Consider the following 17,261-nt stretch of genomic DNA (forward strand, 5'->3'; position numbering starts at 1 on the left):
GCTATAAATGTCTGATAGATTCAGACCACAACTCTGGGTCCTACACCTATCTTTAGAACAAGGGGCTCCCCATCTCACGACAACCAGTCAGAGAGAGAATAGATATGCGCATCTCTCTCCGTTTCTATGGAAGTTATGGAAACAGCCTGGCCCACTCACCAGTCAAGATGGAGGTCAGTTTTCTTTGCCTGGAAGCGATGAGACTGGGACCTCCTCATTTTGGAGATAACTAGGTCCCAGAGCTGGGACCTGCACCTATCAGACATTTATGGCTTATCCCGTGGATATGTCATAAACATTTATGTTGGGAATACCTTTTTAAATGCAAATTTGACAGCATTTGAACATGTGAGGACGGCAATTCTCTCTTTACAAAACATTTTAAGCTTTGTTGTGTGTAGACTAAAAGTAAACGTTTATTTTGTCCAGTCTGTCATTTTAAGCCAGTCCTAGGTTGTTTTGACATTCTGTTTGGAGTCAATGGTCCTTATTTATTAAAACGGTCTAACAGAAAAACTGGCCTTTTTGCCCATAGCAACGAATCACAGCTCATCTATAAAAATTAAAGAAATGTAAGCTGAGCTCTGATTTGATATTTTATAATCTTTTTTTTTTTTTTTTTTTTCTGGAAAGAGATTCTTCTCTTATGTTTTAGTTTGCATGCAGACTATGGTAGGTTTTCATTTAGAATTTTGGGCTGCTGCTGAGATATATCCCTTAACATGTTGCTGCTACCTTGAGTATTTACAATGAGGGTTGAGATGTTCTTAGTGTCGTGAAGTATTTCATATGCCAAATGTAGCAATTTGTTTTGATCAGACAGATCAGAATGGGAATCATGCCACAGAAACTTTTACTAACTTAATTTCAAAGTATCGTACTGTAGCCAAGGTCTTATATGATATTTGCAACACTGGCTTGTTTGTGTCACTCCCTTATAAAGTTTTAAAAGGTGAAGCACCCAGAGAGGAGTTGTATTAACAGCCCCAGCCATGACAAGAACAAAATATATATTTTCTATACATTGCAAATGTATATTTAACACACCTGTTGCCCATCTCCTGAATGATCCAGCCTGCATTCCGGTCTCTCGCTTTCCGGTATCCAAAATAGCCACCACTGTCTGTCTTTTCTACAGAGATCTCCTTTGAAAGTCTGAGACACGTCCCCACTTCCCTCCACTGCCCTCCGATGAACCAGTGCTGATGACGTCTGCGCTTCTCCACCGTGTTGACACAGGGGCTGACGTCCGTGCTGGTCCATCAGAGGGGAGGGCTTGAGGGCATGTCTTTCAAAGAAGATCTCCTTAGGAAAGTCTGAAACAGTGGTACCCATTTTGAATACCAGAAAGTAGGGGACAGGAATGGAGGCCAGATAATTCAGGAACGGGGCAGCAGACAAATTGACTATATATTTGCAATATATAAGCAAACTTTTTGTGCTAGTGGGTTGCTTTAACATCCGCTAGATCTTTCAGGAACAGGTGTATTTATAGTATAAGCACTTGAAACACCTGCTTGTAAAAATGCACAACCAGAAATTGCATTGAAAAACTACCACTGTGTGAATACACCCTAAAACTGGTTAGACATTATTTAGGCATGTCATAGTAACAGGGGTGAAAGACAGACCAACCAGGCAGACAGACAAATGGTGCTATAGCTGCATAAATCAAAGATATTACTATAGAGTGATCAGATTGGACATACCCTTCCTTGGATGAGCTCAGCACAAAATTGGTAATGATTATTTTATGTTTGAATGTTTTATATGTTTTAGTTCTGTTTTCCAATTTACAGCAATGTAACCTCTTCACTCTGTGGTCCTTGTTCAGCATGCTGTGAAATGGCATTGCTGGAGGAAAGGGTCAGCTACATTATAATGGCAAACAGGCTATATTATTTTGTCGTAAAGCAAGTGCTGGATTTCTGTCTTTTGTGTATCCAGTAATATTATTGTCCTAGAGAATGCTTGCTATTACTGGGTTGTGTTCTAGTCAAATTTTAAATAGGAACGTGTTTAATATCTTTCCACAAAAAGAGATCTTTATGAATAGTACGGCCCTATTTACATAGCACTTGAGCTTTCCGTCAGAGGTATATTTGGGGAGGATTTCCCAACGTTTACCTCCAACGAAGGGCTGTGACAAATGCCACTGTATAGACATACAGTAACATATCTGGCCAATTGGATCCTGTAGAGAAAAATTGTATACCACACAAGGCATACTGTAACAGCATATGCTACAATTACACCCTTTCGGCATACACCGGTTGAATATGGCCCTATGGTTGCATTCAGCGTATGCATCTAGAACTTTGAACAGAGAACAAGGAATGCTTCAACATGCTTATGTACATGTGGAATTAAAGGGGCTTGAGAGTAGAAAACACAAATGCTTTTTTCCAGAAAAAAATTGCAGCATTCTTGTCCATGGACTGTGTCTGGTATTGTATCTCAACTCCATACCCGGAGATTAGCTTCTTGTCATAGTCTAGCTACAGAAAAACAGCTGCTGACTAGTCATTTCCCACCACTGACACTATAAGGAAAGGGAAGCTACGTGTCTGTGATGACATGATATGTCCACTCTTTGTAGTGGCTTTACAATTTGCTTATAGAAATATTCTTCTTGTGGGACCCCCCTATTGACTTCATATGTCCTAATAGGCGTTCTCCAAAGAGGATGAACAAAAAGAAAATATGGAACCAAAGAGGCGCTGCTAATGAATGGCATAAAGGCTAAACAAAGTTCATAATTTAATAATGGTGTGCAAGGTCGACAAGCTACGCGTTTCAACGCCGGACTGGCGTCTTCATCAGGCTCTTTGTTTAGCCTTTATGCCATTCATTAGCAGCGCCTCTTTGGTTCCATTTTTTCTTTTTGTTGATTATTATTGGCAACAAACATATGTTTGTTGTGTTTGTGGACCAGGCAGCAGCTTTTTTTCATACATCCCTTCCTTATTGTGATACCTGCCAGTATTTACACTTCAAGGTGAGCACTTTCTATTAATTGAGTTGCTCTCCCAACATCTCTTGTTTTATCTGCACTATGTGGCGTCGTGTCTCTTTTTCTTTTTTGTACTCCAAAGAGGATGACCTCTTTAACCAGTTACAGTATGTTGCTAAAAGCTTTTCACGTAGATCCTTGTTTCTTTGCATTTGGCTACTACATTTTCCAGTTATAATGTGGTATATATTGTGGTATTTTGAATCCAAGCAACTTTTTTTTTAGGAATCACAAGTCTCCGTGAAAACCTCATTTTTGGTACATGTACAACTAGTTTCCCATATTGTAAACTTACTGTAGAAAAAAGTATGTAATATGTCCATCCGGATATGAACTAGCAGCATTGTTTAACACACTTAGTATTTTATAGGAACCCTCCGTCTTTGTGCAGGCTACACTGACTAAGAGCTTTCTAGGTGAGAACAACAGATGGATCCTCTATGATCAGCTGGACATCTCCAGTCTTGACCAAACTAGAAAACCCTTATTTACCAGGGTAATAGAGTCAGGCAGCTGTGTGAAAAATGCAAGCAAATTGCTTAAAGAGGGTCTGTCACCACATTATAAGTGCCCTATCTCCTACATAATGTGATCAGCGCTGTAATGTAGATAACAGCAGTGGTTTTTATTTAGAAAAATGATCAATTTTGACCACGTTATGAGCTATTTTAGATTTATGCTAATGACTTCCTTAATAGACAACTGGGCGTGTTTTTACTTTTTGACCAAGTGGGCATTGTAAAGAAAAGTGTATGACGCTGACCAATCAGCATCATACACTTCTCTCCATACATGTACTCAGACATCGTGATCTTACGAGATCACGATTTGCTGTCACTTACTCACACATTAACTTTACTGTAGTGTCCTGAGAGTGAATAGACATCGCTTCCAGCCAGGACGCGATGTCTATTCACAATCTCGACACTTCGGTAACGTTTCTGTGGGACATAATGACAGCAAGCGTGATCTCGCGGGATCACGCTGTAAATGACAGCATAGCATGATTTCGATGTGCTGTGCTGTAAGTCCCACACAAACATTACTGAAGTGTCGAGATTGTTAATAGACATTGTGTCCTGGCTAGAAGCAATGTATACTCACTCTTAGGACACTTCAGTAAAGTTAATGTGTGAGTAAGTGACAGCACATCTCAATCTCATAAGATCACGCTGTGTGTGAGCACATGAATGGAGAGAAGAGTATGACGCTGATTGGACAGCGTCATACACTCCTCTGTACAACGCCCACTTGGTCAAAAAGTAAAAACACGCCCAGTTGTCTATTAAGAAAGTCATTAGCATAAATCTAAAATAGGTCATAACTTGGTCAAAATGTATTGTTTTTCAAAATAAAAACCACTGTTCTCTACATTACAGCGCCAATTACAGTATGTAGAAGATAGGGCACTTATAATTTTTATGGAGTGATCAGAGAAAACTATATATATATATAAATATATATATATATATATATATATATATATATAGCCTGCATCACACTAGGATAACGACCAAGAAGCAGAAAATATGCAACTAGGAAATATCAAAAATTTAAAAACTTTGACAAAGATTAAATCCATAAAAGATGGTCCACAGACACACTAGAAAGCGGACAGCCTAATCTGAAGTTAGTATTAAAAATGGGCACAAATTATGAACACAGTGATCTTTTATAAGCATAATAATATATAGATGATGATCATTACATATAAAAATGCATAATAAAGAATAAATATCAATAATACAATCATGAAATTATCATAGTTGTTGATACTGACGCATAGTCAATAGTACAAGGAACATAGATTGGCGTCCACCCTGACATGCGTTTCAGCGCACTTGCCTTCGTCTGGGGGTGATGTTAAATGCTATTCTGTGCTGTGTGAACGAAAGCGAAAGGCTGCTGTAGCAAGATGCACGGAAGAAGTTCTTTCTGTGACTACATCATTTTGTACGCAATAGGATTTTCTTTTCCTATTAGATGGTGGCCAACTTGATGTCACGTAGGTAGTCTGTTGCTATGCAAGGCCTTCAGCTATTGTAAAAAAAAAAAAAAATACGGCTAAAAAGCGAACACTGACCATATGGCAGCCGTTGATTAAAGCAATAGAGAGTACTATTTAGCTGGAGTTTTTATTTACAGACCTTTATATTTTTAAGTCAAAGAAATATCAGTCACCTTATTTTATTAACTTGTTTTACTATGCAGTGGAACCACAGTTCTACTTTTAGCTACATGAGTAAGGACGGATTGGAGTTAAATTTGTTTTTAATATCAACGTAATGTGTGAATATTGACATTTCTTGAGTTTATGTACTTCTTTGCATTATATAAGTATAACTGTGTTCACTTATTGTCTGTATTTCACCTTAAGATTTAGGTTAATATGAAATTAGACTGATAACTAACAAACATTTTCTCCTTATTTAGGTTAAAGGGCAGGCAATTACTGGCAAGACACAGGAGGAGCTGGTGGCCATACTGAGGAGTACTAAACTAGGAGAGACCGTTTCTCTAGTTGTGGCCCGGCAGGAGGATGCTTTTCTACCCCGTGAACTGGTAATTTCAATAACACCACATTCTTGATGTTTTTTTTTTTTTTTTTTTGTCAGACTGGTTGGGTTTCAGTGAGACAGCAGACCATAGTCCGCTAGCTCAGCGTACACTATATCAGAATCAACAATGATTTACTATCAGTCCATGAAATTTGATTTTCAGCCCCTGGTGACATCATAAGCTATGGGATGTGATGTTGTCATGCGTATCACACAGCTCCTGATTTATGGAGAAGTCCATGAATATATCCAACTCTAGAGAAAATGTATAGATGATTTAAAACCACCATGACAAGTCATAAAATGTAACCCTGCAGGATTTAAAAGGCACACAGAGTTAAAGTGGCATGCTGATCCGATCCCAGCATGATAAATGCATGGCTAGGCTTGTCGGCTCTTATTGTATTACTCAGATGGTTTCAGTAAACGCTTTGTGTGATTCCTAATAAGTCTTGAGATATTCTGTAATTATAACAAATTTTTCACTGGCAATCGATTTTACAGACTTCAGGGTTCCTTTCCTTGAACACTGTAATCTGTTTATACACTGCCACATTTACATTTGTAAGGAAGTTACATGTGTGTACAAGTGAGAGCAGAGATAGAAGACATGACTTCACAAAAGGTGTGTCTTTAAATTCATATCTTTCAAGTCTTATTAAAAGATATAAAATAATTTTTCTGAAACTGTATAGTTATACTTGTTTAAATGTGTTTTAAAATTTTTATGTGCATAAAGCTTTATTCATTTTATAATGAAGTTATGCAACTTTCTAATATACTTTTGTATTTCAATTTTCACTATTTAAACTGCTTTCCTAATAATAAGACTTTTTTTTTTTTTATTGGACACAATTAAAAATCCTGTTGTATGGTGATTACCTATAGCCAATCTTAAAAAGTGGAAATGGCTGAATACAGAGTTTCAAATAAGTTTGCTATTCAAGTATATACTCAAATCTGGCATGTAGTATTGATCTAGTCCAAGCACCTATAAGCAGTATCACTTCTTGCTTGAGCCTGGAAAGCTCTGTGACCTTCAGAAGATCGTAAGCATACTGTATTCTAGTTGGGATGGGGAGTAGGACAGGCTTGGAGAATTATCTCACAAAGCCAAGGTTTCCAAGGTCGCATGGACCGTGCTTTTGACTGTAGAGTTTTGGAAGACACTCCTGCAGGTAAGCCCGATTTCACAAGACCTTTCCTGCAGGAAATGGGATACAAGTAAAATTTATAAGAAAGATTATGTAGACCTGTGCCAGGATTTACAAAGTATAACAAAAATAACTTACGTGTAAAAAAAAAAAGCCAAGCTACTATTCTCTACAATAAATTACATGTTCTCATCCTAATAAATTCCAGTACTATGCAGGGAGATCAATAAATAATAATATAATACCAATTCTTTAATCTGATACCAAATTGTAATTTCTGCTCACTCTCAGTCTTTAGTTTATGGTCTTGTGAAATGCCACATAGTATTGCAGTTCTGTGCTGGAAAGAAGTGCCAGTATCAAAAGTTCTGTTTTTCTGGATTAAAGGAACATTACTGTTATTAATAATCTGTACTTTATTTATTATTTTAGCTCTCAGTAAATCACTATTATTAATAAATATATTTCAAATGCTTATGCTATAAATTATAATAAAAGCTGATGTATAGATGTTTCACAAGGTTGCAAAATAATAGTATTGTACTACAGTATGTTACATGAAATGTTAGTGCTTAGGAGTAATGGTCCCTAATATCCATAGAAGTTCATTGAGAAGCTCGGTGGCCTGAAGAACATAGACTGGAGAAAGATTTAGCACTTCTTCCATGCAATTAGAACATTTTGAGGTACATACATGTGTGTTTTTACATCCATATACAGTTAGGTCCAGAATTATTTGGACCGTGACACAATCTTCATGATTTTGGGCTCTGTATGCCACCACATTGGATTTGAAATAAAACAATTGAGATACAATTGAAATGTAGACTTTCAGGTTGAATTCAAGGGGTTGAACAAAAATATCCTCTGAAACGTTTAGGAATCGCAACTATTGTTCTACACAGCCTCCTCATTTCAAGGGCTCAAAAGTAATTGGACAAATTAACGTTACCATAAATTAAATGTTTTCGTTTAATACTTTGTAGAGAATCCTTTGCAGGCAATGACTGCCTGAAGTCTGGAACCCATGGACATCACCAAACGCTGAGTTTCTACCTTTGTGATGCTTTGCAAGGCCTTTACTGCAGCGGTCTTCAGTTGTTGCTTGTCTGTGGCTCTTTTCTTTGTCTTAAAGAGGCTCTGTCACCACATTATAAGTGGCCTATCTTCTACATAATGTGATCGGCACTGTAATGTAGATTGCAGCAGTGTTTTTTATTTAGAAAAGCGATAATTTTTGATGGAGTTATGACCTATTTTAGCTTTATGCTAATGAGTTTTTTAATGAACAACTGGGCGTGTTTTACTTTTTGACCAAGTGGGCGTTGTGGAGAGAAGTGTATAACACTGACCAATCAGCGTCATACACTTCTCCCCATTCATTTACACAGCAGATAGTGATCTTATTACATCACTATGTGCAGCCACATAAACACGCTATAACGTTACTGAAGTGTCCTGACAGTGAATATGCATTACCTCCAGCCAGGACGTGATGTCTATTCAGAATCCTGACACTTCTGTAGCGTCTGTGTGATATTTACAGCAAAGGCAAGCGTAATCTCGCGAGATTACGATGTAACCTGTCATTTGAAACGAGATTACGCTTGCCTTGCTGTAAATCTCACACAGACGCTACAGAAGTGTCAGGATTCTGAATAGACATCACGTCCTGGCTGGAGGTAATGTATATTCACTGTCAGGACACTTCAGTAACGTTATAGCGTATGTGGCTGCACATAGTGATGTAATAAGATCACTATCTGCTGTGTAAATGAATGGGGAGAAGTGTATGACGCTGATTGGTCAGCGTCATACACTTCTCTCCACAATGCTCACTTGGTCAAAAAGTAGAACACGCCCAGTTGTCCATTAAGAAACTCATTAGAATAAATCTAAAATAGGTCATAACTATGTCAAAAATGATCGTTTTTTAAAATAAAAAAACACTGCTGTAATCTACATTACAGCGCTGATCACATTATGCAGAAGATAGGCCACTTATAATGTGGTGACAGAGCCTCTTTAAGCAAGTGAAATGCACGCTCGATCAGTTTGAGATCTGATGATTGACTTGACCATTGCAGAATATTCCACTGCTTTGTCTTAAAAAACTCCTGGGTTGCTTTCGCAGTATGTTTTGGGTCATTGTCCATCTGTAATTTGAAGTGATGTCTTATCAACCTTACTGCATTTGGTTGAATCTGAGCAGAAAGTATATCCCTGAACACTTCAGAATTCATCTGTCTGCTTCTGTCTTTAGTCACATCATCAATAAACACTAGTAACCCAGTGCCTTTGGCAGCCATGCATACCCATGCCATCACACTGTCTCCATCATGTATTACAGAGGATGTGGTGTGCTTTGGATCATGAGCCGTTCCAAACCTTCTCCATACAGGTTGATCTTTGATTCATCTGCCCAAGGAATTTTGTTCCAGAACTGTGCTAGCTTCTTTAGATGTTGTTTGGCAAAGTCTAATCTGGCCTTTCTATTTTTGAGTCTGATTAGTGGTTTGCACCTTGTGGTGAACCCTCTGTATTCTCTCTCATAAAGTCTTCTCTTTATGGTAGGCACTGTCTAGATACTGTTAGATACTGATACACCTACTTCCAGGAGAGTGTTCTTCACTTGGGTACATGTTGTGAAGGGGTTTTTCTTCACCATGGAAAGGATTCTGCGATCATCCACCACTGTGGTGTTCTGTGGACGTCCAGGCCTTTTGGAGGACACGAGATCACCAGTGCGCTCTCTTTTTTTCAAGAATGTACCAAACTGTTGATTTGGCCACTCCTAACATTTGTGCTATCTCTCTGATGGATTTCTTCATTTTTTTCAGCCTAACGATGGTCTGTATCACTTGCATTGAGAGCTCCTTTGACCTCATGTTATGGATTCACAGCAACCGCTTCCAAATCCAAATTCCACAGCTGGAATCAACTCCAGACCTTTTACCTGCTTAATTGATGATGGATTAATGAGGGAATAGCCCATGTAGCCCATTAAATAGCTTTTGCGATAATTGTCCAATTACCTTTGGTCCCTTGAAAAAGAGTCAGCTACATATTAAAGAGCTGAAATTCCTCAAATTAGGATGTGAATACCCTCAAAGTAAAGCTGAGAGTCTGTACTTTAAGCCCATATTGATTATATAGCTGAATATTTAATATGCGTTGGTAAACCGCTAAAATGCCAAAACTTGTGTCACTGTCCAAATAATTCTGGACCTAACTGTATATGTCTTGTCCACATTGGGAATGCATCCTATTATAGGAAAGTAAGAAGACCTGTTCCATAGATCTCCTGTTTTTGACTACACGTATTTGATTGTACCATTGAACTGAGAAAATGGCATTCTGACTACACAAAGTTAAATATGCTCTTATAGCTATTTTTTTTTTTTTAGCAAACTGATTTGTTAGTTTACTGTACATTACCGTCCTTCTATTTGTCATTGAGCTCCTAAATTTGTGAGTTTGTAACTCAAAGTCGTTTCGGCTGGTATTTAATCGTCTGCCATCAGAGATGTATCAGTTCCATTATAGACCGAGAATGTGGTGTCCTGCCTTATCTTGATTGATGTAGGTGTGTGTGTTTGACCTCTTGTTGAGGAGCGTGCAGGATGAAGTTTGGCTCAAAAGCTTCCTTTTCCTGTCTATCAGTGGGAATTGGCCAGACTATATCATCTGCACAGCTCTCATAAAGTGATCATTCTGTTTCTTTTTTTTCCTCATTTTCCTTGTAGCACATGTCCAGGTTTTCCTGTTTCCTTGTTGTTTTTACTCTCTCCTGTATATATGTGTAAGTGTGGGAATATATAAGTGACACACACAGGAAGCGCTGTAGAAAGTTTTGTCTCTGCCATTTGACCCTGAATTTTTAAAGAGAATAGAGAAATTCTAACTTTTTCATTTTTAATGTGCAATCGCTCTGAATCTCAATCGCCCTGAATAATTGTGCAATGTATTTAATATTCTTAATTTATATAGCAATAACATAGTCATCTGTGCTGTCCTGATGTGTTCTCCTCAGTGGAGCGCATAATCTAATATCGCTACAGTGGGAACACACAAGCTGGGGACAATTTTATAGGAAGCATCTTAATCTAAATATGTTTTTTAAGCTGAACCCTACAAATACACTGGCAAATGTTGTCCTGGTTGTAACTGAACCCTTAAATCAAGTGCACTATATATAATTATATGCATATTATGTTTAAAGTGCTCCTCTGCTCTATACTTGTATTAGCAAATATGTTTTATATGAGAATCCGTGTGACTTCTGTACTGACGGAAATGCTGCAGAGTATCACCCATTCTTAGAATAGCCTTTAGCGGTTCATAGTAGCCTGCTGTTGGAAAATGGACCACTGACTGCCATAGAAATCGTCACTGGGCAACGAACTAATCTGTCAGTACGGCAGTAAGAGAAAGAAATGAAAAGCTGTGAGACACTGATTACAGAATGGTAATTTGTTCTTATTTTTTCCTTTCACCTTTCATTTTTGGAACATTACTTTGAAACCATGCTTCTCTCAGCTACATTATGCAGAATTGCGGTTTGTCCTGATCTGTAATCTAAATATATTAGAATAATATTCGGTTCATTCACGGTGGTTCAGTCTAATAATTGTTCATGTTTGTCAGCCATTATGTTTGCCATAACCCTAAGTTTAGCCAAGAGACGTGTCTCTAGATGTGCAAGTTTCCTTCGACATTGTATATATTCGACATTGTATATATTCTTATAGAAGGGAAATTGTCCTAGATTTTGACTACCAGTGATACAATGGGTGTTTAATATGTCTGTAGTAATTAAAGTATGATGACAATGGTACTAATAGTAATACCGAGGATTATAATGACAAGAGTGTGTTCACACTTAAATTAAAGTATACCTTTATAACTTTTTTGGCATAAATCAGTAGCACATGTGAATATATATAAATTTGTGATATAATAAGGGAATTAGGATCTATTATATTAGGATATGAAGGGAAGGTTGCCACTTCCTTACCTTCCAGTAGCCTGCAGTTCCCTTTTCCCAGCCTGCAGACTCTATGTAAGTGTTCAGAAGCTACCTCAGTCTCCAAAATATCTGTCAAGTGTGAAACAGCCAATCGCAGACAAGGATGTAGATGTGTCCTGTTCGTTAAAGACTATTTAGAGAATCAAAACGGTGACCTCATTGGTTGCTATGGGCAACTGCCCTCATTTTCTCTTGCACTGTTCCCCCCGTGAATCTCTAATGCAGTTGCTTGATGTCATAATTTTGTATTTATGCTTCATATAAGATATTTGACTGTAGTGTTTTTGCACCACAAACGGAAAAAGAAAGTATAATCTCAAATACAATTCCAGACTATAGCGATAAATTGTATGTATCTAGAAAGCTGCTTTTATTGTGAACTGTGAAAGTATAATATGGCAGTTGACTGTATAGATAATCATATTCTTATCGAGCCCGCTGATCTGCGCATTTGTTGAGAGGAGTTTTCAAGTTTAATCAATTGCTTTTCAATCTTTTGTTGTCATAGCTTAATAATTGTAATTACTTGCTCATTTTTAACAGAAATTCCGGGCTGACAATTTCACACAGTAAAATGTTAATTATTATATAAGAACTAATTAGCTGGAGTTAATTATTTAATTTATTATTTAAAACGGTTTATTAAAATGTATGGTCTACATGTCACTCTCCAATGAAATACCAGGGCAGGTCTGTGATTTTCTACATAATCACAAAGTCTGTCTGCCATTCAGCCCTATAACGTTTGACTTTCATAACCAACCGATCAAAAGCTTATATCAGTCTAAGGCCTTATTCACACGAACGTGTCCATTTTGCGCACGTAAAAAATGCAGCATTTTTCTTGCGTTGCAGTTCCGTGTGACATCCGCGTACGGTGCGTGTCTGCATTTTTACGTGCGTATGTCACATGTTGTTTACATCAGCAAAAAAATCTGGAGGAGGTGGTTTTCTTTTTCTCATCATTTCTTTAGCAACTTTGCGTATATCATGGAAAGCACACGGATGTGCGTCCGTGTGCTGTCCGTGATTTTCACGCACCCATTGACTTAAAAAAAATGCACAAGTATAGGACACACACTCAGCATTGTGAGAAACTAGACATGGACCGCACAATCCACAGTATATACGTTGATCTGAGCCGCTAGGCATAATTTAGAAACATGAACATGAGGTTCTTTGTAAACATTTTGATCAAACTGTATAAGCCCACTTGCCACTTTACGGCGACCTCTTTAAAGTGGGTCCCTACTCTAGCGGTTGCAGCACCGCATGGCGGCTACCGCCACCGCAACACCGCTCCTGCAGAGGGAGCAACCCAGGGGCCCAAAAGCACCCATGCCTTCAGACCGTGCCAAGCCTCCTTGGCTCTGGGCCACGTCCCCCCACAAGTGCAGCACTACAGCAACAGACGCCACCATACAGCACCACAACATGTGATCAGATGGAATGAGCTCACCTTGCCATGCGCCCCCAGTGGCCAACTGAGAGCACAAGCAAGAGCAGGAACACTTATGAGGTCATTCTGGAATTAAAATCAGCTGGGTATTTTTTCAAATGCGTGGAGTGCTGGTACCAAGTAAAACAAAGGAAATGAGGAGGATAGATACACACTGCGTAAAAAACACAATGAATGGCCCCATTGAATTGCATAGGTCCATGTGATGTCCGTTGTTTTAACGCGCATAACACGGATGTGAAATACGCTCCTGTGAATAAGGCCTAAGGTGGTTAATACAATTGTAAAAATAAACTTCAGAAAGGTGCAATGTTCGTTTTGTAATTACATTTCTCAAGGTTTATTATGAGACGGACACATTAAATGGGACTTACAGTATGAAAAGACAAACTTTTTTTTTTAAGTGCAAGGTCAACTTTGAGGACTTTATGGTTATATGAGAACCATAGAAATAGCACTTCCTATATTGTATGTGTATCTATTCTCAGAATTGCGCCTTTTAGAAGTGTGAGCTTTCTGATGAGTAGATTTACTATTCCACCTGTAACCATCATATGAAGCATCATGCATTTGTCTTACTGTCAGCCATGAATTCCCCCAAGAGACAAATTAGTGAGCAACAATGTTCTGAAGATACGATTTGTCATGTTGGCTTTTCCAGCTGATATTCTGACGTCTATGGTAAAAACTGCCGATGCCAGTTGATCTGAAGTTCTAATAGAGCAAATTATTTATTATGTACGAATTGGTATCGAGACAAGTGTGTGCGTATCAGACTCTAAAGTTCATACATAGTCCTTGCTTTGTAGCTATCCATTTTACTATCCATTTTTTTTTACTGGGAACAATCTTGGCTTGTCAAAAACTTCTGAAGGGCAGGCTTGAACGGAGGTTTTTCAGAAGTGATATACCTTCCGCTAGCAGAACTATATCTGAGTAATGTGCAATTACAGAATAGCGTGCCCACACAGAAAGACATAGCACAGTGTGAAATTGGTATTGCAGAGGGCAACAGGAATGATTGAAGGTTTAAAATATGATGCGAGATTAGCCAGTTCTGACATCTATAGTTTGGGATAGGACCTGGTAAAGATGACCTCCCAAAGATACCCACTATACCGCCGAAGAAATTCTCATATTGATCTGCGCGAGCAGTTTGAAATAATAACTAACTTGAAAACAAGAGGTCATGTTCTGGAGTAGAGCAGGAGAATATATTATATAACCGGTTTTGACAGCGTTGTGTTGTAGAGTGAAAAGTTGAGCTATGTAAAATTGCTAAAAGCTGGGACAGCTTCATCTGTCATTAGGAGGAGGAAAAGGACACGCATTTAATGAGGAGGAAGCTGAAGAACAAGGACTGTATAGATTTGTTTGAGAAGCAAGGCAGGCAGCAGCATTTGATACTGTTGTAAAAAGCACATTTTGTTTGGTAACACTCCTTTTTGTGATTTATTTTTTGTACAATTTCGTATAATCTCATACAATATATTTTTTGTTCATATAATTAGCAGTAACAACTCTGCATGTGATACTGGTTTGCGCGGTGTGTTATTACTAATGCACACAAGTGAGAGAATATTTTATTTTAGGGAGTGGTCCAGTCTTCTGTAAATAAGACTTAAACTCGTCAAGTTGGAAAGATATACCACTTTCTAATATAGTTTGTTTCAAATTCTCAATATCTCCTGTTTATATTTGGAGGCTGAAAACCTAGTCAGGCTCAAAGGCAACGATTCGGAAACGGTCACAAGCCAAGGTCAGGTGGACGAAAAGAACATCACAGGTGCAAGAACAAGAGTACTGGAGTCAGGATGGGACCTAATACTCTGCCACCTATTGGAGCTCAGAATGAGTCCAATTGAACCATGTGACACCAGAGAGAGGTCTTTTAAGGTAGGTCCTAACGCTGACCACTAGAGGGAGCTCCACTATATAGTACCACACACTGACCACTTTTGGTGTACAACTGCACACTAACCACTGGAGGAAGCTCCGGTGCTGGAAATAGCTGAAAGATAATGTTGGGGAGTGGAGAGTCCGCCCAGGAGCTGGGACTGTCGGACACAGTAATTAGGCGTCTTGGTGCCGTTTTGTTACACTTGACCTAGTCCTGCTTACACAGATAAAGTTTATTACAATGTATCAGTGTAGATAAGCGCAATTAGCCTAGAGTCCAGGTTAGGGGAAATATATATGTTGCTGTGTTTAGCTCTTTGCAGCAGCTGTCTGCTCTGGCTAACAGAGGGTACTGAATGGAGCGCTTCCTTCTGGGGGTTTGGGATCCCCACCAATCACAAGTGCGGGGTGGGCGTTACCATTTTTTGCGATCGGTGGGGGTCCCAGTGGTGGCCCCCAGTCATCAGACAATTATTAGCTGACCTGTGGATAGGTGATTAATGTTGATTCTTGTACAACTCTTTTAAGCAAAAATTAAGTTTAATATAATTGGAAATTAAAGGAATCCTAAAAATCTGAAATTAGGGATTTGATTGAAAGCTTTGAAAGTACTATTTGCTTATCTCTAATAACTCAATAAAAAAAACCTTCCCCTCCGTAAGTTACCCCACCAGTAAAGGGGAATGATGATGATTCTATTGACTCTGAATTTAAAGCAGGGTCACCAGTAATTAGCCCTATTTTATAAATTGCTCGACCTAGTTATTTAAGCAATCTTTTTTTGTTCTCTAATGAACAAGGGAAATGATGATGAGATTTCCTCTTTTCACTGAGGATGAAGATCAGTAGAGCAATATTAAGACCAACCGCAGACAGAACTAAACTATTATCCGATTAGTCATTTATCCTAATTCTGCTAGCATTTCCTGCCAGCTGTTGTCGTGTAACAGCGGGTGAGGGAGCTGTCTGCTGAACTCAGGAGACAACCTTGATTTGCTTAATTACTGGCAACTATTGAGAGTGTCCCCTAATTAGAATATCATGCAAGGTGCATATCAGTATGATGGAAGCCAGTCCATCTGCCGCTGCATGTTTTAACTATAAGTTACCTGAATGTTACAATCATTACATATGAAAGGTTAAGGATGTGTAATTGCATCTCTGTGTGAATTGCCTGCAAATATTCATCCTAACAGATTATATTTTAAGAACTGTGGAAAACAAACGTGCTTTCCAGAACCGTGTGACCATTGGCACAATGTAGAAAAGTATAAACTCCCTAACCAATGGAAGCAGTACTTAAAGCACGAGTTCAAGTTTAGACACATTGCAATAAAAATCTATATACGACTGTTATATTTTGTATTTACCGAAGTCCCTCTTTACAGGGGTTTTCCCACAATAAACATTTATCACTTATCCACAGTATAGGTGATAAATGCTATATTGATAAAGACCTCACTGCTGGTACCCCCATGTGCGCTAGTACAGATGTGTTGACCATTACCTTTGCTTGATTTTGGTTATTGATTACGATTTCTCATAAAACAAATTTAATACAATATTGCAACATGCTAGCAAAACTCATGATAAGATACAATTCAACACATAGACACATCCTGTGACAGAGTATCACAAAACCATTTTTTCTTTTAAGGCTTCATGTAGACGTTGTGGAATTTGATTAAAAAAAAAAATTTGGGGCAAATCTTTTTATTAGTTTTCATATGATAATTGTATTACATAATGCACAAACATAACACGTGTTATAAAGTGGTCAGTATGTAAGTCAAGATAGAATACAAATCAAGATATATATAAAGTATACTGTAACACATAGAAACATCATAATTAGAAACTGAGACCGAAACATCCTCTCCCCACCCCCCCTATGCAAATAGTCTCAGACTTTAAGCAAGCTGATAGAATCAAAGTAAAAATTTTTATTTTGGAGATAATAACTCCGTTCCATTAGACGTTCTATTGTTTCAGTCAACCTAGAGTGCCAGCAACATTTCCTGTTAAATACCAGGTGGTGTGTTGGAAGGGGTTCATTAATTCTGCAATTTCATGGGTAAAATTTCACGGAAAAATTTTGCTCCTTGTGTTTTCGCAACAAACTCCATTTCTAGTCTATCCATTTGAATGT

General features: G+C 38.2%; 1 protein-coding gene across 3 annotated transcripts in view; it reads left to right on the forward strand.

Annotated features, from left to right (window-relative positions):
- The window catches only part of PARD3B (par-3 family cell polarity regulator beta), a 1,147,141-nt gene that overhangs the window by 350,421 nt on the left and 779,459 nt on the right, over positions 1-17,261 (forward strand). For all 3 annotated transcript variants that reach the window (XM_075829835.1, XM_075829836.1, XM_075829837.1), the window contains exon 10: positions 5,447-5,575. In XM_075829835.1, the coding sequence (XP_075685950.1) occupies positions 5,447-5,575 (129 nt within the window). The remainder of the gene's footprint in view (positions 1-5,446; positions 5,576-17,261) is intronic.

Source organism: Rhinoderma darwinii, chromosome 6, assembly GCF_050947455.1.
Source record: "Rhinoderma darwinii isolate aRhiDar2 chromosome 6, aRhiDar2.hap1, whole genome shotgun sequence".
NCBI classification, from domain to species: domain Eukaryota; kingdom Metazoa; phylum Chordata; class Amphibia; order Anura; family Rhinodermatidae; genus Rhinoderma; species Rhinoderma darwinii.